The following is a 24,372-nucleotide window of genomic DNA, read 5'->3' as shown; positions in this document are numbered from 1 at the left end:
TTTTCTAGTCTAGTTGTCTTCTTTAATTTTATTCAGAATTTTAAAAAGAAAGGCTAAGAGAACTTGCATTTATTTATAAGTAGTTCTATGAAATAAAACATTCTAACATTTTCCGGTACTTTTGCATAGCTTTTCCAGTCTGCTCTCTTAAGTTTTATCTGTAAAATTTAAGGCAAAACCTATAACTTGACCAATAGTCTGCTCATTTTATGGTATTATTCTTTTTAAGTGATAATCTTTTCACTGGTGCAGACATTTGGGTTTTGTATTAAATTAGCATGCAGACTGCAAATATCCTAATAAAGGCGTTTTTAAGATGTGGAAGTCCATGAACAATAGCGATTCTCATTTTTTTTCCTTCTTCTTTGTTTCTAGGCCAAAACCCATGTCCTTGATATAGAACAACGGCTACAAGGTGTAATTAAGACTAGAAACAGAATAAAAGGATTACCCTTATCTATTGAAGGGCATGTTCATTATCTTATTCAAGAAGCAAGTGACGACAATCTACTCTGCCAAATGTATATGGGCTGGGCTCCATATATGTGAAACTTGTTCGCTTCAGAGAGATACCATTCACAATTGGTGAAGCAGACTGTGCTATTCTTCAGAAGGTATTAATCAGTGTTTACTGGTTACGTGTGTTTTCTGACTGTAAGCACTGATACAGTCTTCTGGTCAGTCTGAAATCTATGTGGAATATACACTTGCAAATATGAATATGCTTATGCATTCTATACATTTACAGAGCAGTACATATTAAAAATTAAATAGACTATCACGTCTGCAAGTTTCTTAGGTACATACCTACTCTGAATATGTTCTCAGTGTTGAAAGGATGCGTGGTAACTTAAAAAATACTGTATATTTTTGTAAAGATTTTCTCACTCAGCTTGGCTGTAGATTAGGAAAATGACATTAAATTTCATTCTGATACAATGTGAAGTGGTGCTTTCAGCTTCTTCTCTGTGTAGTTCAGAAAGCTATTATTTTTCAGAATTAGAAGTTGAGTATTGGCTTATTTTAACTTTATTCCATATTGCCTAATATCTAAAAAGAAGGGCTCGATGTCATTTTTCTTTCCGTTTTTTTTTTAAAGCAGCACTTGAGATCTTAAGACATCTCATGAATAAATTAGGAAGATGTTATTGTGTTCTGCTATCATTTCCTTAGCCCTTATCTGGCGCAGGGTGGTGAGTTGAGGACCGCAGCCGTATGGCTGTGACACCAGTGCTGCAGGCAGGATGGTAGTGCCTGTTAGAACAACACATATTGAGGCTCCTGCGAGTTCTGGACGAGAATTCTGAATAATCTTGAAGACCGTGGCTATAGTAAGTGCCTTGCTTTCAGGCGGGCTCGCAGGGGCAGAACGCAGCGCCCGCTCTCCCTTGCGAGCGTTACCTATAGAGGGAGCTGCGGGCGGTTTGCGCCGGGCCCCCGTGGGGGGCGCTGCAGTGCGTGCCGCTCTGCCCGCCGCTCTGCCCGCCGCTCTCGCTGGTCGGCGCGGGGCGCTCTATGGCGCGGGCGGCCCGGCTGTCAGCACGGCGCGCCGGAAGGAGGGCGGAGCGCGGCCCGGGCTTGTTTGGGTCCGGCGGGGCGGAGGGGTGAGGCGGCCATGGGGGTCCCCAAGTTCTACCGGTGGATCTCGGAGCGGTACCCCTGCCTCAGCCAGGTGCTGAAGGAGCATCAGGTGAGCCGGGAGCGGGGCTTCGCTGCCTGCCCGGGGCCCGCCGCCGCTCCTTCCCGCCGCGGAGGGGGCCCTGGGGGGCGAGGGCCGGAGCCGGCCGGCCGGGAGCGGGTGGCCGTGGGGCGGGCGGCTCCGCCTGCAGTCTGGCGGCGCGGGGCGGGCGGGGGGCACTTCGGGGCCCCTGAAAGTCGGGGCGCCCGCTCCCTCCGGCCGCGGTAGTGCCGGGAGCCACGGGTACCCGCGCTCGTCCCGCTGTGCCGCCCCGCTGTCAGGGCACCCCGCCGCCTGTACCTTTTGTTCCCGGCCTCGCCGAGCTGCGGGGCCGCTCCGTGCCGCGCTCGGGAACGCCGTTAGCAGCAGTGCCCGAAAGTCGGGGGGCAGACCCCTCTGAAAGAAACCGCCCTCAGTACCCGCTAGTCACAAGCGCTCGATTTCTGTTCATTGGTTCCCGCCGGTGTTACCGACGTGGTTTTATAGGTAAATAAAGTCGTTCTGAGAGGAGGCGGCACGTTGGAGTGTCTGAACGTTGCTTCTAGACACGTAGTGGCTCAGAAGACCCGGCAGCTGTTGTATTAAGGTATCTACGGCTCCGAAGCGGGGGCTTGGCCTGTCCTGAAGGGCCGCAGCAGCTCTCCGGGCTCCTTGTTTGCGGTGGGACGGCCGGGTGTCACGCAGCGGGGCAGCGGCGGCTCTCGGCGCGTGGAGAACGGGGCCCTGGCGGCTGGGGGCCCTGGCTGCGGGGCTGCACCCTGCGCCGGCTCGGAAGAGAAACAGAAAGCGCAGCTCCAGGTGGCTGGTGTAACTCCGCAGCCAGTCTTTCTGCTGTGGTGTTACTTCCTTATGTGTGGTGCCCCTATTGCTTATGGGGGGCGAGGAAGTGTTCGGACTGCTGCTTGTGACCTGGAACGGTAAAATGTATCCGCGTTCTTCCTTTTCTTCCCGGGACCGCTTGGGTATACAATCTGACACATACTAGCAGTCGGATAAGGATTTCAAGTTGTTTCAAATGTTCTCTTGTATTTTGTGTAAGGGAGACACCCGTCTTCTTCCAGTTTAGAAGTTCTGCACTATGTTGTGAGGTACCAGCACGGCGGCAGAGCACAGCCCCTCTGTCTGATAACTGCTTACTCAGCTTTTCCAGGGCTTGGAAAGTTTGCTCTCAACTATTTCCTGCTGTGGCCAAGCTGCATCGGGTGGTGTTTTTTGCCGCCGTACATCTCGTGTCCTGTTTATTACGGATTATAAACAGAGTGCTGACTAAACTGTGCTATCGTCATAATGTGTCTGCATAAGTAAGAGTTTGTCATTTCAACAGGAACCCCAAAATATCCAAGTCGAACTCCCCTTGGCTTGATTTTGAAGACAATGCCAAGCTGTCTGGTACTGAAGTACCAGGAAATGTTATTGAAGTACTTAGACCATCTGCTTTATCACTTAATCTGGCAAGCATTTTTCTTCTGAAGCATTGACCTTTGGTCCGTGTTCTAGGATTTGGAAAAGAGAGGTTTTTTGTATGGTTTAACATCTTCTGATTGGTTTCAGAAGAACTATAGAGAAGCTGGGGGCAGAATCAGGAGTGAATTTCAATTAACACTTGGGGTTTTAATACTGAAACATTTATTTCTGCTGACTGGAGTTCATATCAGCTCTATGATCTTGGAAATGACTGAACTGATCCTTCCTTTTTTGACAAAATAATATCAAAATAAAATGGTTGTTGTGGAAATTTGCTATCGCAACAGTAAGAAAGTTGGTAAGTGCTAACAGCAGTGCTTGGTGTGGTCCCTTTTGAATCCTCGAAAACAACCTGAAAAGTAGGGTGGTGTTCGCTTTGCCTCGTAAAAACAGTAGAAGAAGAATTGTGTTTCCTCTTAAGTAAAAGATGGTTGCTGTGTGACTTTCTGTCAGTCACATACCTTACTCAGGCTCAGCGCAGCCTGGATAGACTGGTTAGGCTGGCACTGCCCTCTGTGGTATTCCTCTATCTGGAGTGCCCCACAGCTCATTTTCTAAGTCTTTTCTTCAGTGGTCTTGTCTGAGAGGGCTGGAAGGAAGCTTTCTGATGTGGGTTGGGTTTTTTTGTTTTTCTTTTTCCCAGTGCAGACCACCTATCTAAGCGATATCATTTTTGCTTCTGCATGCTATTAAAGAAGAAGCTGCTCATAATAATAAAAGGCGATTTTCATGTAAAATACATGTAATTATTTTTAAATATAACTATGCTTCTTAGGTAATTTCTTTTTCGTATATATATATATATGTATATAGCACACTGGTGTACGGTAGGTTCCAGGGAAGTCTTCCACCTCAGTTCATTTCCAGGCTTTGTTATCTCAGCCGTACCTTGTATAGCGATTGCAGTGCTTCATCCGTCACCAAATGAGTACTAACTGTTGCTTTTTTAGATTCCAGAATTTGACAACTTATACTTGGACATGAATGGCATTATACATCAATGTTCACATCCAAACGATGATGATGTTCACTTCAGAATCTCAGAAGATAAGATCTTTGCTGACATTTTTCACTATTTAGAAGTACTGTTTCGTATTATTAAGCCAAGGAAGGTTTTCTTCATGGCAGTTGATGGTGTAGCCCCAAGAGCAAAAATGAATCAGCAACGTGGCAGACGGTTTAGGTGAGAATATTTGCTCCTGCTGTGTCTTTAGGACAATATGCATTTCTTAAAAATACATACTTAAATATACGCCATGAAAAATAAAATATATTGTTGGCAGTGGCTTTAATTTTTAGGTAAATGAAGGTAGCTGCTACTAAGATTGTTAATAGTTAAAATTAGGATTCCAAGAAGTAAAGTTTGACCATTACTCAGATGTTTCTCTGAGCATGTAGGGCTTGCTTGGAGAAAGATGAGAACTAGTTTCATAAGAGATGGTCAGTAAAATAAATGTGGTACAGCTCTTGAGGGTATCTCCTATGGTTTAGGAATGTGTAAGATTCTTTGCTGTGTGCTATGTCTCTAGATAAACCTTTTTGGTGACTATAATGGAATCTTTAAGAATCACAGAGAAGTAGTAGTTCGGGAACTAATGAAACTCTAGTTTCTGCTGATACTAGTTAGGAAGCTAACTCAATATACAGCTGCAGGTAGGTTTTACAGTATTAGCAAGTTTATATTCAGTGATTTGGGAGACTTAGAAGTTGTTTGGAGACTGCTGTGAGGAAGAAAATCCAGTGGTCAGACAGTACAGAGATGGTAAGTGAAATGAGATGGAAACAAATACAGGGAAAGGGTTAGTAGAAAAACAGGGTAGGTTTTTGTTGTTGTCGAGTCAGGGTAGGTTTTTTTGTTATTTGTTTTTAAGGGAAAAAAGGAGGACAGAAGAGGAGGAGATTAGGAAATCTAGAGCCCCAAATTAAAAAATTTGGAGCAGAACTGAGAGAAGAAGAAAAATCTTTAAATTGTATGTGAGAAGAATATAAACTATTTCAAGACTTTGGAGATTTCTCCTTTTCTGTTTCAGAAGTGTTTATAGAATCCTTGGCCAAGAATGGCTTGGATGATTTTGTTAGTTTCTCCACTAGTGGTGCTAAGTTGTTAGTTCACACCTCCTACCCGCGCCCCTGTTGTAATCCAGACTTGCTGCTTTGCTCAGCCAGGAGTTAGATGCTCGTGATTGTTCTGGGAAAGCGTTTTCAAACGTTTAAATCCCAATAGTTCCCATTGTCTCAGTGTTAATTTGTTTTTCTTATGCTGAGCCACTGAGTTGTTTTCTTGGTAACTGAAATATTAACTGTTTCTGAATAATCAGAGGTTATTATCATTACTGGGGAAAAAGCTATTTTTAAGAAGTCTTTTATCAGATTCAAGATGAAGCTCTATACAGGAGCTAAATTTCTCTCCATTTTTCTTTTGTAAATGCTCTTTAAAATTAAACTCTGTATTTTGTCACAAAAGCATTTCATTAAGATAATTCCTTCTCTACCCCTTCTTTCCAACCCCATTTTGTTTTAGATCTGCAAAAGAGGCAGAGGACAAAATAAAAAAGGCATTAGAAAAGGGAGAAATTCTTCCGACGGAAGCCAGGTTTGACTCCAACTGTATTACACCAGGTAAGATAATTTGTTAATTATTTTAAATTAAGTGGTTAGACGTATGATTTTTTTAATCTATATTTTGGAACTGTTTTCCTATCTATAGGCAGGGTGTTGTTGTTTTGTTTTTAATTTGGGGAAGTTTGAGTAACTTCTAATGTTTTTGGATCACTGTCTCATTTTAGAAAATTTTTTAAGGTGCTATGAGAAAAATGAGACTTACTGATAAAAAATCTCCACCCTTGTTCTATTGCAGAATATTCTTTTTGTTATTCTTCTCATTAATACTTTATGTATGAAAATGGGGTTTTCACTGACTAATGAAAAGCTTTGTGTTTAACTCGGGTTTCTGTTTTCAGGAACCGAATTCATGGCCAGATTGCATGAGCATCTTAAGTATTTCGTCAATATGAAAATTTCCACAGACAAATCCTGGCAGGGAATAACAGTCTACTTATCAGGCCATGAGGTTAATTTTTTTTTGTTAAAGAAGTTTTATTTAAAAAAATAAAAAGTTATTTTGTGGAAAAATACAAATTTTTTCTTTTCTTGCAGACACCGGGCGAAGGAGAGCATAAAATTATGGAATTCATCAGATCAGAAAAAGCAAAGCCTCATCATGATCCAAACACAAGGCACTGTCTCTATGGCTTAGATGCTGACTTGGTATGTGCAATTAAAACAACAGGGGATTTCTAAGTGTGTATATCTTTGTCTTGTAAGTGTGTATTGTTCTAAAATGCTATTCAACAAGTATATAATTTTGTATTCCTGTGAAATTTTGCATTCGTAATGAAACAGAACAACAAGATTTCTTTATATTGCTCAAATCTTGTGTAAAAGTTTTAAAAAAATAAAGTAAGACTTTTCTAATGTCTCTTTGTAATAGATTATGCTGGGATTAACAACTCATGAGGCACACTTTGCGCTCTTAAGAGAAGAAGTCAGATTTGGTGGTAAAAAATCTCAAAGGTGAACTGTTTTTAATTTTACTCTTAATTTATGTATGATGAAATGAAATCCAAAAGAGAGTTCATAAGTAGAACAGTTATTGATTGTGTATTAACTTAATGAAGTCTTAGTTATTTTATTAAAATAAATAGGAATTTAGAGAAATCCAATTAGTAAATTGTGATTAAATTTGTTTCCATGGGCAAACATATGTTGTTGGGGCAGCTGATTAAAAAATCCTTAGACCTTTGGTGTGTTGTGTGTTTTGCTTCATATTCTAAATTTGGCAACGCGGGCTGTATGACATTGTTGCCATAATTCTTACAAGTACTTTTAAGAGACTCTCTATCTCTTAGGTTTTGTGAGGTAAGTGCCTGAATAATAGCTAAAATCAACTCATTTAAAGTAGCTGATCACTTGCTTTTATTCTGGATTTTGCCATTTGAACTAGCTTGTGTGGAGTCATCAGTTAGAACCAGGTGTTTTCTTCCAGAATTGTGCGTGGACATGGACTTATTCTGAAGTAATAGAAAAAATATTTGTTGTAATTGTTACTGTGGATAGATTCCTTCTGTGATGGACCTTAAGAATGTATTTGATGTGTGAAGGGGAAGGTGGGAAAGCCAGAAATGTTCTTTGTTACAAAAAGGCTTTTGAATAACACACATTTAAGTCGTATAGTTGTCTAGGTTCATGCATTAGCAAAAATGATGCATGTATATTTTTATTACCAAGATCAATGCGATAAACATCAGAAATAATTATTTGCTTCATAGTCTTCTATAGTCTCTTCTAATGCTGATCAAGTCTGCTTCGTTCTGCTGATGGGGTTGGCGTGTAGCACTGTAGTGTTTTAAAAGACCTAATTAAATTCTAATTAAAGAAAAATGCGCTGTCTTCCTGTTTTTAATAAAAAAAAATATAAAGTGTGACAACCTTTTGATGGACTAGTTAAATAAAATATGAAATGAAAAGGCAGGATTTCCCAGGTGGTATTTTTTTCCTCAGGTGTTTCCTCTAAGTTTAGCCTTTCTGCAGTGTCTAGGTAATATTGCTCATTACAGAAATTCACTTTTGGAATTTATAGGAATTGCCTTCTGTTGATACAGTCAAATTTTTTGAGTATTATTCTTGGAAATTTGGAAATGTTAAAAATAGATCCAAATTGCTATCTAACAGTTTCTTGAGAGAATTTCTTTGCTTTACAACAAAGTGACATATATGAGAGGTGAAATAGTCTCAGAGCATCGACTTGGATCTGCCAAAATTCTTGCATACCAATTTAAAATTACATTTTAAATGCAACAGAATTGAGTCTGAAGTTGTATACAGCCAAATCTATCTCAGAGTTTGTCATAGTGCTCTTCATCTACTGATTTTGGCCTAACTTTGGCTTAGATATTAATTAGTTTTTGTGAAGAAGAAAAGAAGGCAGGTGACTAATTTATGCCATTGATAAGAAGTAGATTGTGTGTGTGTGTGTGTGTGTGTGTGTGTGTGTAGTAGTACCAAGTGTTGAAACCACTGATAGGTAATGTACTTGGAGCATATTTTCAAGTTGAGTATATTCTTTCGTTAAAGGAGCATTTCAAATGACTGCGTGCGTAGCCCACCCAGTGTAGGCATAAATCTGTATTCTGTGTATGCTCAGAATAGTACTATAGTACAATGCCTTAGAAATACATTAGGTTTTGCTGCAAAGTCAGGTAGTCCCTTTCTTTGGAGAGTGACTTGCTTATGAGATGCTCAGTGCAATACTGAACTCCGAAAGGCTGCACAGCTTTCTGTGAGCTAACTGTTTTCCATGCAGCGCCATCATATGTGCTGTTAAGAAGGTTCTGCTGCAAAGTTTTGTAGTCAAAACAGATTCATCTTAAAATAGATGTAAACAGATGTTTGCATAGTTTCTTTTGCAAGGATGTGATCTTCTCTTTATTTGTTTTTAAGTAACCTTGGATTTATTAAATATTCATGTTGGAAGTGTGCTTGTAAATGACTGACAATGTTTTGAATAATTTACAGAGCATGTGCACCAGAGGAAACCACATTTCATTTACTTCACTTGTCACTGATGAGAGAATATATTGATTACGAATTTTCACCAGTGAAAGTAAGTTCTAATGGAGCTGTTATTGGGAGGGGGTGGGGGATAGTAAAGTATTTATGTGAAAACTTCATAATAAAAACATTGCTCATATCTTTGTAGGACAAGATTTCCTTTGACTACGATATTGAAAAAATAATAGATGATTGGATCTTAATGGGTTTCCTTGTAGGCAATGATTTTATCCCTCATCTACCTCATTTACACATTAATCATGATGCACTGCCGTTACTTTATAGAACATACATGGCTATCTTGCCAGAACTGGGAGGTAAGAAGTTGATTTTTTGGGGGAGGGGTTTGGTTGATTGGTTGATTTTTCAAGACTGAACAGAGGGAGACCTGTAGAGCAGGCTAAGAGTAAAAGGTAAGATTAAACCAGATAAGCTGTAGATTAATAATAGTAACAACATATGAAATAAGCTGAAGTGCGATTACACTCTCGGATTTGTCTAAAGAGGGTCCTTAAAGTAGAATCCTGCATGTAGACGGTATTGTTGCTTATTTATTAAAACTTGATAAAGAGTTCTGGAAGGAATGTAATGGGAAGTAGAAACATTAACACTCCTGCATTAGTATGAGGGCTGCTCTGAAAGTAATGCCTTATTTCATTATGCTGGCCCCCAGCATCAGAAGTGAATGTTGGTGGTATGATAGTAGAGGTTGAACCTTCCTACCAATATTCCATTACATTAATTGCACCCACTGACGTTCATCGATGATTGCTGAACGTTTATGAAGACCCAACGGTGAATGCGAGGACAGTGAGGCGGTGGGTGGTGCATTTCCACAGTGACAACCTCGGTCACCTCTGCTGGTGCAGATTTTAACGAGCACAGCATGCAGACTCTTGTTCATTGCTGGCAAAAATGCACAGCTAATGGTGGTAACCGTATTGAAAAATAGTGTTTTGCAGCTGAGAATTTGCTTTATCAACTATTGTTACTGTGCTCTTTGTATCTGTTGTAGTTGCCACAGAAATAAATAGGAGGTATTACTCACAGAGTAACCTACATATTTATTGACTTTCTTGGCAACATTAGAATGTTCAGCATTATTACTGTTTTTTTAAACAGCCAGCAAGATTGTGTTTCATTATCTGTGAGGCATTTAAGGTATAATTTTCAAATTGTTAATTTACAAAACATATTTTATTTTCCCAAAAGGTTACATTAACGAAAATGGGCATCTGAATTTAAAGCGCTTTGAGAAATATCTCACAAGATTGTCAGATGTAAGTGCTCATAATTATGCTTCATGGAATGATATTGTCTGTTACATATGAGCTCCATAGGGTGACCTAAAATACGTCATGTAGTTTTAACGAATTGCTGAGTAACTGTTTTACAAGTAGTACCATTAGCTGTTTGATATGGGATCCAATCAGTTGCTATCTGATCTTACCATAACTTAAAAGGGAGAAAGCTTGAGCAAGTCGATGCTTTAGCATGCAAGTCAAATGAGGGTTCACCAGTAGAATCACGATCCTCTGTTATTGATGAATAAGTGACAGTATTGAGCAAAGTGTGCTGCAGGCAGTAATATTCGTTCCTCCTTTGCTGGACAGAACTTTTAACTCTTTAGTTTTTTGTAAGGTAAGGTATTTATGAAGGTCTTAAAGAACAAAATTGTTGGCACTTTTTTAATGAATATCATCGGTAAAGAGCAGTGAAGTATTACTATCTCTGAGGCAGGCATCAATGTTCTTCATGAACTAAATGGCATTCGGAAGGCAGTCCTATTAAGTGCTGCTGCATTAATCCATCCTAGTGATGAGAATAGCTATAGGGCCTTTAGAAATGGGAATATCCCAGCCTTCCAAAGAGCTTTGAGGAAGTTCATCTGATGTTCCTGCTTCAGCCCCGTCTTCAGATTTTCATGTGTAACTATTAAAGGGTTGGGTGTGTACAAGACTGTATTATCAAGACCCCGTATACCTCTAGTACTTTTGGACTAGATTGGTAAGTTTGAAAGTTATTTAACTCTTTTTGTAACATATTCCTAGAAAAGGATATGTGGCTTGAGTTCTTGTTACATGTTGCTGAGGAGAAAGATTTTTAAAGTTAATTTGTTAGCGTGGTTATAGATGTAGAGCAAAAGGTTTATGTATGAATGGCTCAGATATAATTTAATTTACCTACTAAAAGGATAGTATTTATTTAGCAGTCTACATTATTCATCCTTTAAATATTTCTAAACTTTACTCTTTCTGCACAGTTTGATCGTGAACACTTCAGTGAAGTCTTTGTAGACCTAAAATGGTTTGAAAGTAAAGTAGGCAATAAATACCTCAATGAGGCAGCTGGTATTGCAGCAGAAGAAGCCAGAAACAATAAACAGAAGAAACGCAAGGTTAGTGTTTTACATGCACTGTTTTGGAGATAAGAATGTTGGTTTTTTGCAAATCAACAGTTTGCCAGCTATAGTAATTTAAATCTTAGATGTGTCAAATAGTATAAACCTCTCTTTTGAACTTTTTTGGCCATCCTTCAATATAGGCCTTCAGCCAAGCATAGCAGTAGCAGCAGGAAATTCCTTCAAGTTTAGACTGTCACAGTGTATCGCTGTTCTTTTTTCAGTGCAGTTTGTGATTTGTAAAAGCAAGATGTTAACTATTCCTTTAATAAGAAATGCTTTATTTCTGGTTGTTTTCTTACTTGCCACAGAAGTTTGGAGCAGTTGTATAGTACTAACTAGTCATTTTGATTGATCCTTTGAATGGCATTGATGGTCAGGAGCATGCGTATCTTAAGTACTGGGGAAGAGAGCCAACTTAATGAGTCTTACTGAATGCTCTTCAGAGTGCTGTGTACATAAAAGAGTGTGTACCATGAGAATGAAATGGATATTTGGCTTCTGTCCTCATTTGAATTGTGTTAAGGTTTGCTGATGAAAATTTTGATTGCATGCTTATTCAAGTATGTTTTAGAAATACTGTGTTTTGGAAAACAAACATTCAGATCGATTTTTTTAAAGGTAGTTCAGATTTTATTTGAGACTACTCCATCTAACATGTATGGATAAAATTACATTCTCTAGGCAATTACTCAGGAAGGAAATGTATTTCTGTACATGTTATGTACATATTAATGCATATTAATTTTAGTATTTTGAGTTGCAAATTTTATGGTTATGAATGAGGTATGTGCATTTTATCCTGTATTTTTACAGCATGTCAAATATTATTTTAATAGGCTCAGGAAAATTCTCTCTGTTTGGCTGCTTTAGAAAAAAATGAAGATGAAGTTGTCACCTCTAAAAGTAAGTGCAAGCTATTTCTTCATTTTGCAACAACAGCAAAAACTGGTTTATTTGTGTATAGATTTGGAAGACCTGTAAGAATTTCATGTCAGAAATGGCTTGAATCTAAATGATAGAGCTACATATTCAGCTATTGAGAAATGGAAGTGCATATCACTGGCTTGTGGTCAGAGAAACTGGGGCTAAAGCTTTTGAAATGCCGTATACGTGATCAGTATTTCTGTGATAAATACAAGAATGAATGAGCAAGTCTTCAGTAACATTATGTTTTTGCTAACTATATGGCTAAGCATTTTGTTGTACAGATTGGGACAAATTAACAGATTTGCTGGTTTAGTTGTTGGTTTCTTTTTTTTAGCTCTGGATTTTTTTTTTGTTATATTGATTATGTTTTTAAACTCATTCAATTTATCCAAAAGAAATACCTTTTGCTAATGTTTTGAAATCTGTGGTTAAAAAATGTATGAATGTTATTTGGTGATACAAGATAATGTTTCTGAAAAAAGAGGAGAATTTAAAATTTCAATTTTTTTTTCTTAAATTATTTTCTGGTGACTTATGTTCTTATAATTGGGCTGCAAAAATGGTTGCCTGTCTTTTAAAGAAAAAAAGTGCATGTTCTATTCCAGGTATAAATTTTTATTGGTTTGTGTTACTTTCTGTGTAAGGAAGGCACAAGTACATGTAACTGTGAATTGAGGAATAAAATTATACCATCAAATCAAAGCTGAATTTCTTAACCTTATTCTAGTAGAGAGGTTATGGAATGTTAATCCATGTTTCCTCATGGCTTCTTTTTCAGCTGTTTTGGAAGATGAACCAGAAGATGATGATCTGTTTGAAACAGAGTTTAGGCAATACAAGAGAACTTACTACATGACTAAAATGGGTATAGAAGTCGTTTCTGAGTAAGTGTATGCTTTTTCTTTCTGTTTATTTGGTGGATTTTTTTTAATGCCAAAGACAGGTGTTTTTTTTTTTTTTGCATGCGTGTAATACAAGACAGACTATTAATCCATATTGAAAGCAGAAAATACATGGCAGCATCTAGTAGTGATGATGCTTCTGGCTGTTGCTGGAAGAGCTACAAATCACATTTTCTGCAATGAGTATTTGAAACTAGTGAGAAAAATTATCCATTCGTATTAAATGAATTTAGAGAACTGTGCTTAGTAGGTTACTCAATTATTCTATCTTCGTTCTTATGTAAAAGAGGCTATGTACTTTTTCTATGCTAGTAAAAGTAAGAAAAAAAATCTATTTATCGTTTTCTTTTAAGTGATTTCTTGGCTGATCAAGCTGAATGTTACGTCCAGGCGATACAATGGATTTTGCATTATTATTACCATGGAGTTCAGTCTTGGAGTTGGTAAGAAAAATTGTCAAGTGAGAAACCATTTAAGGGTGGAACAACATTTCGTCTTATATGTTGGAACCGTTTAATCGGGTTCTGTGTATTTCTCATCTATGAATATTGCTGTACTGTATTTAACTCGAGTAATGTAGGATTTTTTTTTCTGCAGGTATTATCCTTATCATTATGCACCTTACCTGTCAGATATTCGCAACATTGGTGAACTCAAAATCCAGTTTGAAATGGGAAAACCTTTCATGCCATTTGAGCAGCTTCTTGCTGTACTACCAGCAGCTAGCAAAGATCTGTTACCTAGATGTTACCAGGTATCATTTAGAATGAAGTTGCATTTATCTATTGTTCGCTGATTTTGTCTGCTTTATTTTGATGTACGTCTTCCTGACATTTTTACATATGCTTTTAGTAATAGACTACCTCTAAATATAAAATAAATACTTCTTATTATTCATAGCACATTTTAAAACTAGTAAATAAAATTTTAAACTTGCCGGGTAGTTTAAGTAGGGCAGTTAAATGATAGAAGTTAACTGTTGTTCAGCCTGGAGTTGGTTTAACACCACATTTCCTCTGTTTCTTCCTAGAATTAGCGTTAAACCATCTCTTATATTTTTTTTGTTCTTCTTTTGTGTTTTCTTAGCATTTGATGGTTAGTCAAGATTCTCCTATCATAGAATATTATCCACTGGACTTTAAAACTGACCTGAACGGAAAACAGCAAGAATGGGAAGCTGTGGTGTTAATCCCATTTATTGATGAGGTAAATTCTTTTAATGTCTGCTGAGAACTTTGTAATGAGTCAATCTCTAGATTAATTATGACGTTTAGGAGAAGTACAATTAAATGAAGTTTCAATTAATGTCTGCTAAGACCTTGGATAAACAGTCTACTGCCTGGAGGTGAAAGCTAGATTAAGTTACAAGTGCTGAATGTCCTATGTAAGGAATGTGTGGGCTTTTTTTGTTGCTTGGTCTTGTTTTTTTGATGAAGTATTCAGATACTAAGTTTCAGAGTTCTTTGAGAAATATTTCTATTGCCAAATATGCACAAAAGTTTAGTGTGTCTATAAGTAGAATAAAAGGAAGACACACACAGAGGCAAAAAAATACCACTTTGTTTTCAGAAAATCTCTTCACCTGAGCACCAGCAATGGGCAGTACTTAATTGACTTTAAGTACAAATTGAGCAGTAGAATGTTAAAAGAACAGCAATAAAATAATGCTGTCCATCTGCATGTAGGGTAACAATATCATGTATGTTGTTCTTATACATGAATTATTATCATATACTTTGTCAGACTAAATTTGAGCACGTCAAAGTAAGAGGATGACAATAAAAGAGCAGATTAGCTGTGTATTCAAGTGATGGTGCGTGCCTTTCAATTTTCGTAGTTCAGTGAGTGCCTTGCATCTCGTACAGTGCAAAGTTGACAGAACTTGATCACTTCACAAAAGCCAACTTGTTACTCGAAGGATTTGAAGCTTTTCCAATAGTACTTTGCAAAATTTTTTTATAGCCTCTACAGTCTTCCTAGTATTTATGCTAAATGTAAAAAGCAAAATATGGCTAGCATTTTGGAAACGTGTGCAGGAAAGGAAACGTTTATTCTCCAGTGTTCCACTGTAATTGTCCTGTTTTCATTCTGGTCCTGGAGCATGATGAAGGGAAGGCTACACTTAAACAATGAACACATTAACTAGAAAAATGCAGATATCCACTTCTCTAGTGTACACGTGTCTGTGCTGATCTCTGTTGCTGGTTTCACATATGCACATTTTTCTTTAATTTAGAAACGACTCCTGGAAGCCATGGAATCGTGTAATAAGTGCCTAAAAGAAGAGGAGAAACGGAGAAATATTCATAGTGCTTGCTTAATGTATTGGTATGACAAAGATGCAGAGTTCCAGTACGTGTCACCATGGCCAGAGAAATTTCCTGCAATAGAAAGATGTCATACCAGGTAATGCGGACATAATTTTTTTTGAGTAGTCTGAAAGTGGTTAGAAAATAGTTAGTAGTTTGCATTTTAGCCAAAAGTTGTTTACGGAGATACATAGTCTGGAATACGTAAATTGTTACATTACATATTACTTGTTGTGGACAGGATGGTAAGAGTAGTTGTCCCATTTTTTCAAGTGTTGCTTGGCAAAACAGATGAACCATTACTAAAGAAGCAAGAATGCTCTCTGGAGAATTACTGAATTTTTTTTATGACATGGAAGATGAAAAACAGGTACAAATATCTGATAGTAGTGGTGATTTATCAGCACACTAATTTCAGACCATTTATAACCATGGTAAGTATTTAAATCCAGTGCAGAGAGTTGAATACAAGCGTTTTTTCCATTTTTCCAATCACTGCAAGCAGTTCACTTCATTTAACACATGCTGAGATTTCAAGATTAAGTGGAAATATAACCTTAATAGTAGTCAAACTGAAGATAAATTAATGGAGGAATGCCTGTTGCAAGTTTATACTCGGTGGAAATTGAGTAGTTGTGAAGATGAATTAGACATTATATAACCATTGTTAGTTTGGAATTTGGCAATGGCAGTGAATTAAAATAGTGTGGTTGTGATGTGTTACAGCTTGAAGTTACGTTCTTTCTTGTTTTTCAAGTAGTCTCTTTGCAGAAATGGTATGTGTTTCATAGTCATTTGTCTAGATTTCAAGCAGCTTAAATTACTTGGCATCTTACAGGAAACTCAAAGCTTTTGTCAGGTAGTGTTCCTAGAGGGCTTGGAACAGTAATGAGAGGTTATAGAGTCAAAGGTCAGCCTGTATAAGCAAATGCTGTGCAACTTGTTTTTTAGGTTTAAAACAATACCTTTGGATGCTTGGCGCGTAGAAATCACCCACAACAAAATAACTAAAATCAACAAGAGTGCATTATATTTTTGTGGATTTCCTACCTTAAAGCACATTAAACACAAGGTAAATTATTTTACTCTTTTGACATTTTCAATTCTTTTTCTTAGATTACTACATAAGATTTCAATTAAGTTTTTTGTACTGTTTTGTTCTTGCCCAGTTCTATCTTAAAAAAAGTGGTGTACAAGTGTTTCAGCAAAGCAGCCATGGAGAAAACATGATGTTAGAAATCCTAACTGAGGAGAATTCAAAAGAGCAAGTAAGTATTCTCCTTAAAAAGAAACTAGCAAAAAGCACTCTCCAATTCACCCCCCCCCCCCCCAAAAAAAAAAAAACCAACCACAACAAATAATCAACCAAAAAATTTGTCATAGAGAGAATGAGCTTGTTAAATAGTCAATTTTTGAAACTTAGGTTATTTAAATCTTCTCAGTAGTGTGTTAGCAGAGAAGAACATTTAGAGTAATTTGAAAAAATTCTAAAAAGTTCAAAAATCCAGCATGCATTTATTAAAGTTTTTTTTTTTAAAAAAAAAAACTTCATTTAATTAGTAAGGCTTTGATCTCAAAATGAGTTTTATGTATAAGCTTTTTAAATTGGATTAATCGAAGGGACTGTGAAATACAGATAAATGCTCAAGGCCATAGAACTAATTGCTGAAATAAGAACTCTGGAGTTAATAGCTGCCAGCCCAAAGTTTAGTCCATTTGTTGGTAATACTATCAGTATGTGTTTTCAAAATAACTTTCAGATCATTGAAAACATGTACTATATAAGTTCTAAGCAAAAGCTTTGATTGGCTATTGGAGTCAATAATAAAAAATAAAGTTCGTTATCATTAAAACGCTAAAGTTATGTGGAGAACAGTCTAGAATTTTGGGAAACTGCTGAAAGATTGGATTTTGTCCTGTCTTCAGAGTATTTTATGTTGTATGTCATAGTAAAATTTCTGGTATTTCTCTGTGGTCAGATGTTCATAGGTAGGCTCTTTTCATCAGACTCTTCATTAACAAAGCAGACTTGTGCATTCCGGGTAAATAAAACTATTTTATGGAGGAATTACAGGAAAGAGTTGATGCAGAGACATTAAGAAGCAAAAATATTTTTAGAAAATGCTTCACAGGACATTGTTAATTCATAATCAAAAATAGCAAGTAGCAAAATCAAATCCAGGAAAAGAAATGGAAGAAGAAACTTGGAAAGATTTAGATAGATACTGGAAAACAGAGAAGGTTTAAGAGCAAAGTAGGATTTCATGGTAAACAGGAAGAGTGAGTACTCAAGATAGACAGCAAAGAGTAAAATAAGCAAAAATAATAGATTAATAAGTAGCTGAAAATAATGGATAAAGAGAATATAATATGAGATTAAAATTACAGATGTTAGGAAAGTCCTGGACATAAGTGCTTCTGAGGGAGATAGAAGTTGAACCTGTGGTAAAAAATATTTTACTAAGCTCCTGTTGTCAGTTTCTAAGTGATTTAACAACAACAACAAAAAAAAAACCACCATAGGAAACATGTACCAGAAATGGGCATCGGCCCCAGTCCTATGAGTGACGTATACTAGATAAAGACACACATTTAAAATATGATACTCTTCCTAAAATATAAAATATGATTCTCTTCATCATTTCTAATCAGATTATGTGTAATATCTATCACAATATAGTAAGGTAAAATTAGTCTTCTGTTCTTCAAGAGAACTGTTCCCTAACTAGAGCCATTTTTATTGCAGAAACAATTTGAAAATGTTTTTAAGAAATCATTTGAATACGATAAAAAAAAAAACTAGTGACGGTAACTTCTCTTTTTTCAGACAGTGGAAAATGTTGCCAGTTTGGTACTTGGAAAGGTGGTTTTTGTTAACTGGCCACACCTTGAAGAAGCCAGAGTTGTTGCTGTGTCAGATGGAGAAACTAAGTAAGAGATATTTCATAGATAATTGTCTTCTTCATTTTTTCATTCCAAACAAGGTTATTAGCCTGTACAACTGTTCTGATTTTGTTGTAATACTTATTACCACCAAATTTCTTCAGATTTATCAAGGGCTGATGGGGGAATCTTTGTATATCATTCTGAGATTTGGTTATCAGTGTAGAAGTCTAGCTCTTCAATATTTCACTCTAGGTTTAAAATTTTTGGAGAGCTCATTCTTAACTTTGAGATAAAAATATACGAATTGAAATCCACACTGATTAATGTAGGAGACGATATTTCTATGCAATCTTCCTTTCAGCATGTGCACTGGTGTTTCTTATAAAATTACAATGTGTGGTCTGTTGTAAAAGGAGGTGGTAAAACTGCAAGGTTTCCATGTCCTTAGAAAATAATTTCTAACTATTTAAGTTTTGCTCATGGTTGGTTATGCCTCAAGTTGTTTTATTTGATTACATTCATATCTGTCATAATTTTCAAGGTTTTATTTGGAAGAACCACATGGTACACAGAAACTCTACGTGGGAAATGCAGTGCCCCCAACTAAAGTGACATTTGTTGGAGATAAGGAACAAAGCATGTGGCTGAAAGAAGTTCAGGGTGTTTCAGAGCAGTAAGTAACTTCTAAAAATCAAAGTGTAACTTTGCATTTCTGTAGCTCAGCTATGTTTTGTTGCCTCAGCATATACTTAAGTAGCAGAGAAGAGCCACTGTGTCCATAATAATGAATGTTAATGAGTTCACTGGAATAAATTTTTTAAAAAGTTTAAAAAGCATACGTTGAATTTGCAGAATATATGGAGTTAGTTATTAAGTGTTCAAAATTAGAAGTTGTTACAAAAGAATTTTCAATAGAGGAGTATCAGTATTTACTCTCCCAATCAGTTCTCTGTTCTAATTTTAGTAATCTTCAGTTTAGAAAGTATGTAGAATGGAGTCATATAGTAGCGATATATAATTTTGGTAGTTTAACATTGTTAAATCTGAATGCAGCTCGCATTTCTAGAGTGTGGGTGCCCAGTAGAACACATCTGAGTCACAGTAGCTTGCCATTTTATTACCTGTAATTTGAACTAACTGCCTTACCTACTCCTAACCCTTTCCACTGTAAAGGTAAAATGTGTTCAACAAGCTCAGCTACATATTGAAGGCTGTGCAGTGATGGGTAAGCAATTGGTGAAGCTGTTTGTTCTGGGTACTTTTTATAAAATGGGAAACAAACCATTGAAATCCCTTTGTTAAGAGTAACTTCTATTTTAAAACATTAATTCCTCCATCTTGGTCAAGTTCTGTTTGTTGTAATCAAACTAAATGTTCTATTTTGTGTTCAGTTATCAGAGAAGAAAAGGAATAATTATTCATGAGACATCAGTAGTTGTGTATGCTCAGTTACTCACTGGTAATAGATATCAACTAAACCAAAATGGTCAAGTTTATTTGGAGAAGCAGTGGTCAAAACAAGTTCTTCCTTTTGTTTACCAAACTGTTGTCAAGGTAAATATACAACTTCAGTATCTTCTTGCACGTAGTTCTTTACTCCATTGAGGTGGGGGAGGAACACACATGCCTTTTGTATAAAAGAATGAACAAAAATAAGCATCTTAAATTATTGTCGTTTAGTATGTAAGAAATAATAATGTACTTAGGCAAGTATTTTGTCACAAAATTTGGTGGCCTTATTGCAGAGTAGAGAGTCTGAATTTTTTCAGTCTGAAAAAATGACTTCTATAGCTAATGATATTTTGCAGGAAATAACTGTAGTGGTGTGCTACAAGGTAGCACAGTTGATTGTATAACCAGGATTTGTAATACAGTACTGACTTCTTTGGTGAATTACTTCAGATTTTAAAAGAAAATGTTTTAGGATAAGCATCTGTTTGCATGAACTTGTTAATGATTCTACTGGAACAGAATGATACATTTAATATTATCAATTTTGTCTTTTTCATGTAGGATATCAAAGCCTTTGACTCTCGCTTTTCAAACATCAAAACTTTGGATGACTTATTTCCACCTGGCAGTACAGCCTTTATGCTGGGATCTCCATACTATGGCTGCATGGGAGAAGTTAGTTCCATGTTTGTTGTTTTTTTCCCTAGATTTCCTTCCTTAAATGCTCTAAAATGATCTAAGATGATGTGTGGCAGTACTGGTTATTTTGCTAGCTGAAATTTTAAATGGAATATTCCCCAATGGTTAGTCAAAATAGAGGGTGGTTCTGGTATTCCCTGTTGCTGACATAACGGGTGTAAAGTAGCGTAGCTTGAGCGGAGGATTATTTTCATTTGAGGAATAACTTTCAATACGTACAGGTCCCGTTTAGGACCGTTTTCAGTCCTGGATTCTTTTGATTTAATGCTGTTTGATTACCTCTGTGACAAAGTACTGTGAAGGTCAGGGAAAGATAATGAATCCTAAAGCTGTGGCAAAACTATTGATAAAGTAGACTTCTGGGCCAGAGTCCCAAATCTGCTGTTTTTAAGTAACACTTTCAATGTGTTGCATTTCTCTGCAAGGTTCAAGATTCACGTGATGTGATACCAGAAGGTAGAATTCGTGTAGTTTTCAGTATTCCATGTGAACCTCAGCTTGATCGTCTAATACAGAATCAGCATGTAAGTCCTTGTCTTGTAGTAAAAGCTTAAACGCCATGTAAAATAAATTTTGCAGTCATTAACGTCTTCAAAAAATGCTTCCATATTATTCATTTGCCCTTTATATGAAAATCCTTTTCCTTCAATATCTTTATTTTAAAGAAATATTCTGTGAAGTACAATCCTGCTTACATTTTGGCCAGCCGTCTTGGAGTAAGTGGATATCTAGTCTCCAGATTTACAGGAAGTATCTTTATTGGAAGAGGATCGAAGAAAAAGTAAGTTCATATACAAACTTGTTTACGTATTTGCCTTTAAGGTAGCTTGTAAATTCTAACACTATTCTATAGTTCTCTGCTATGTTTTTCATGCTGTTTTTATTCTCAAAGTATAGAACTGATTTGTGATGTAAAAGTTTGAAGTATATTTGCTGTAAATTAAATTCACATGCAATGGTTTTTCCTCTTACCATAAATGTAGAATCATAAAATGGCTTGGGTGGGAAGGGACCTAAAAGATCATCTAGTTCTAGTGCCCCTGTCATGGGCAGGGATGCCATCTATTAGATCGGGCTGCCGAGAGCTCCAGCCAGTCTGGCCTTAAACACCTTCAGGAGTGGAAAATGGACAGCTTCTCTGGATGACCTTTTCCAGTGTATCACCAATCTTATAGTGAAGAATGTATTTCTAACGTCTAATCTAAACCTACTGGTTTTTAGCATAAAGTCATCACCCCTTGTCCTGTCACTGCACTCCAAGATAAAGAGTCCCTTTCCAACTTTCATGGGCGCTCTGTAGGTGTTAGAAGGCTGATGTAAGGTCTCCCTGGATACCTTATAATGTTAGCATCTTGTTAATTTATATTTATTTTTATTGGAGTGTTAAAGAAAGATGTAAATTGACTTTCCTGTTTTAGCTGTTTGCATAACTGAAGCAGGGGTTTGAACTGGCAAACACGTTAGTTCCGTTGTGGCTAAGATTTATTCTGGTTTGATTACAGTTCAGGCTTCTAACTGCTGGTTAATAATTGAGTAATCTTAAGCTCTTTTTTACCAGAAAAAGCAGTGTTTAAAATGAGAACAGACTGAGGTTGACTCATCCTACAAAAAGCTACCATCTTCTGTCCCTCTTCGAAACTAGCGCACCAAATGTGTTGACATAGTAGTACCACAGCTTGCATCTATTTCCATAAACACATAATGGATCTGAAAAACTGGAGAGGTGTTATGGGAACAGCACTGAGTAATGCACTCTGACTGGGAAGCAGAATTGGCTAAAACTCTTCTGCCCTGATAAATCTGTTTTATTGCTTGCATGCAGCTCAGAGGTGCAGAAGAGCACTCATCAGCATGCTTGTACAGTGAGATGTGCCGATCAGCTGTTAAAAAATGAGCTCAGCTTGTATCACTATCTAAATGCTTGTTTGATCATCAAAAAAAAAAGATCATCAAAAACAAAAAAGAAAGAATCCCAGAATATAGGGAAGCCCCTTACATATAGAAAGTTTGGAATTCATCTCAGTACCTGAGAAAAGTATGTTCTGAATATATCTCTTCTGGGCTATGGAAGCCAGAAATCTGCATTAATCATGGAGACCTTCTGTGTCTGTGTTTTTAGAGGAATCTTCTCTCAAAAAGGAGGTAATAATCTCAGTATGTGAAATAAGGCTCCTGGCTTTCTATTATTGCTTTCACAGATAAAGGCATTGTTCTGAGTTCATGATTCCAGGTATTTTCACAACAATGTCTTCTCTGTTTCAGGCAAAACTGAAGGACATTGTGGGTTTTTTTAATTTTATTTTTAACGTTAAGTGTAAAATCTTATCTGACTAGATCATTAGACTGAAATATTTTTTCTAGTTGAGCACCTTTTTAGGTAGAAGTTAAGTCTCCTCAAAGTCCTTTTTTACAACCATTCTGTGAAAGGAGCCACCAAGACACTACATTCAAAACCTTATCAAACGACTGGAATAGTGAGTTTTGATTTGATACAAATCGTTCCATGTAGGATAAACAACACGCGTTCTCTTTGCTGCACTGAGAATAAAAAGCTTTACTGGGATCTAATTTCATTGTACTTACCATTTCTGCTAGTATAAAGGAAAAATAATTGTACTTAATTACAATTTAAAATCATACTAATTAAGACAAGCTGCTTAAAATATGTAATGGAAAGAATCACTATAGTTCTCTGATTTGTGGTTTCCAGGAACAACTGAAGGTGGTATATGAGCATCTTCTTGTGATAAAATGTGTAGGTTTGTTCATCCTTCTACATCATGGTAAATGCTCAATCTATTGAGCAAATGACAAAATACTCCTTTAGATTAAGGTTTGGGCATGCATGTGGACGGCTACCATAGCACAGCTGAAGTCCTGTAATATTTACAGTTGTTGCAGAGCTGACAAGTAAACAATGCAATGAATGTTGCTTTTCTGTGATTTAAGACTAAGAATCCTGTGGTTTAAATGTATGTGCCTACACACGGTATTGCAAATTTATTAACTTTTCCTTATTTCCAGCCCTCATGGAGATCACAAAGCAAATGTGGGGCTAAACCTTAAGTTCAATAAGAAAAATGAAGAAGTTCCTGGCTATACTAAGAAAGTTGGAAATGAATGGATGTATTCTTCTGCAGTTGAACAACTACTTGCGGAGTATTTAGAAAGGTAGATACTGGATGTGAACTTGATCTAAACTATCAAACTTCATAACAGTCATATGATTTTGTCCTCTGGGCATAGGTCTTTTAAGATCTGAAGAGTTTGCTTTTAGTGGTTGCTTGATTAAGTTCTTTGCTTCCCATATTCTCCTTCTAGTAGTCTCTCCGTCTAAGGAGAAGCATATTTTAGGATAGAGGAATTTTGTCAGCAGCTTGTATTTGGCAAGTAAACAAAGTAAAAAAATAATTTGTCTGGAATCCAGAAGTTTCAATTCCCAGCCAAGTTTGTTTTGGTGAAGTTTTTTGGTTTGTCTGTGCCAATATGAAACTAAATCTCTTCTCATTTTATTCAATGTTTAGGGTCCCTGAACTGTTCAGTTATATAGCCAAGAATAGTCAGGAAGATATTTTCTATGAAGATGATATTTGGCCTGGTGAGGACGAGAATGGGTAAGCCATCTCTTTTTTTCTAGAATAAGCATTAAGGCTGACGGTACTGAAATACGTGGAGGCAGCTTTGTTCCAGATACAGTATAGTAACATTAAAAAAAAAAACCTTTATTGCTAGGTAGTAAGACATATTCATGGACTTTTCTGTCTTAAGAATTTCAGGTTTGTGCTTTATTTACATTCAGAGGCATCCCCTGAAGTTCATTTTTACTGTGCTGTGAGAAATAGCTTGTTGCAAAACCTTTAATCACAGCTGGACACAGTTGTTTAGATGCAAACATAATTTATTAAATACTTTTTAATAACTTAAAAACTTGGTTTTTTTTTTTTGTTTTTCATTTTTTTGTTGTTGTTGTTGAGGCAAAACTTAAGGTTACTTAAGTTTGAAACAGTACTGCATCATTCAGTTAGACTTGGTTTTTTTAAT

At 36.8% G+C, this 24,372-nt stretch overlaps 2 protein-coding genes across 8 annotated transcripts in view; both read left to right on the top strand.

Annotated features, from left to right (window-relative positions):
• Positions 1-945, top strand: part of ATR (ATR serine/threonine kinase) — a 37,605-nt gene extending 36,660 nt beyond the window's left edge. For both annotated transcript variants that reach the window (XM_021394067.1, XM_021394066.1), the window contains exon 47: positions 376-945. In XM_021394067.1, the coding sequence (XP_021249742.1) occupies positions 376-549 (174 nt within the window). In that variant the 3' untranslated portion in view covers positions 550-945. The remainder of the gene's footprint in view (positions 1-375) is intronic.
• XRN1 (5'-3' exoribonuclease 1) overlaps positions 1,479-24,372 on the top strand; it is a 43,099-nt gene continuing 20,205 nt past the window's right edge. For 2 of the 6 annotated variants that reach the window (XR_002437878.1, XR_002437877.1), the window contains exons 1-26: positions 1,479-1,690; positions 4,093-4,325; positions 5,664-5,761; positions 6,103-6,212; positions 6,299-6,409; positions 6,633-6,715; positions 8,717-8,804; positions 8,901-9,069; positions 9,965-10,032; positions 11,016-11,150; positions 11,993-12,059; positions 12,862-12,967; positions 13,339-13,428; positions 13,583-13,739; positions 14,072-14,191; positions 15,222-15,391; positions 16,246-16,366; positions 16,464-16,562; positions 18,122-18,225; positions 18,722-18,853; positions 19,572-19,734; positions 20,194-20,307; positions 20,757-20,855; positions 20,997-21,112; positions 23,356-23,502; positions 23,856-23,945. Coding sequence is in view for 2 of the 6 variants with exons in the window: in XM_021394069.1 (XP_021249744.1) it covers positions 1,616-1,690; positions 4,093-4,325; positions 5,664-5,761; positions 6,103-6,212; positions 6,299-6,409; positions 6,633-6,715; positions 8,717-8,804; positions 8,901-9,069; positions 9,965-10,032; positions 11,016-11,150; positions 11,993-12,059; positions 12,862-12,967; positions 13,339-13,428; positions 13,583-13,739; positions 14,072-14,191; positions 15,222-15,391; positions 16,246-16,366; positions 16,464-16,562; positions 18,122-18,225; positions 18,722-18,853; positions 19,572-19,734; positions 20,194-20,307; positions 20,757-20,855; positions 20,997-21,112; positions 23,356-23,502; positions 23,856-23,945 (3,065 nt within the window). In the remaining 4 variants the exon portion in view is untranslated. The remainder of the gene's footprint in view (positions 1,691-4,092; positions 4,326-5,663; positions 5,762-6,102; positions 6,213-6,298; positions 6,410-6,632; positions 6,716-8,716; positions 8,805-8,900; positions 9,070-9,964; positions 10,033-11,015; positions 11,151-11,992; positions 12,060-12,861; positions 12,968-13,338; positions 13,429-13,582; positions 13,740-14,071; positions 14,192-15,221; positions 15,392-16,245; positions 16,367-16,463; positions 16,563-18,121; positions 18,226-18,721; positions 18,854-19,571; positions 19,735-20,193; positions 20,308-20,756; positions 20,856-20,996; positions 21,113-23,355; positions 23,503-23,855; positions 23,946-24,372) is intronic. The other 4 variants (XR_002437876.1, XR_002437875.1, XM_021394069.1 and 1 more) reach the window with 3 other exon arrangements.

This window comes from Numida meleagris, chromosome 4 (genome assembly GCF_002078875.1).
Source record: "Numida meleagris isolate 19003 breed g44 Domestic line chromosome 4, NumMel1.0, whole genome shotgun sequence".
NCBI classification, from domain to species: domain Eukaryota; kingdom Metazoa; phylum Chordata; class Aves; order Galliformes; family Numididae; genus Numida; species Numida meleagris.
The sequence above is the reverse complement of the archived record's forward strand: the minus strand, read 5'-3'. Positions and strand labels throughout refer to the sequence as shown.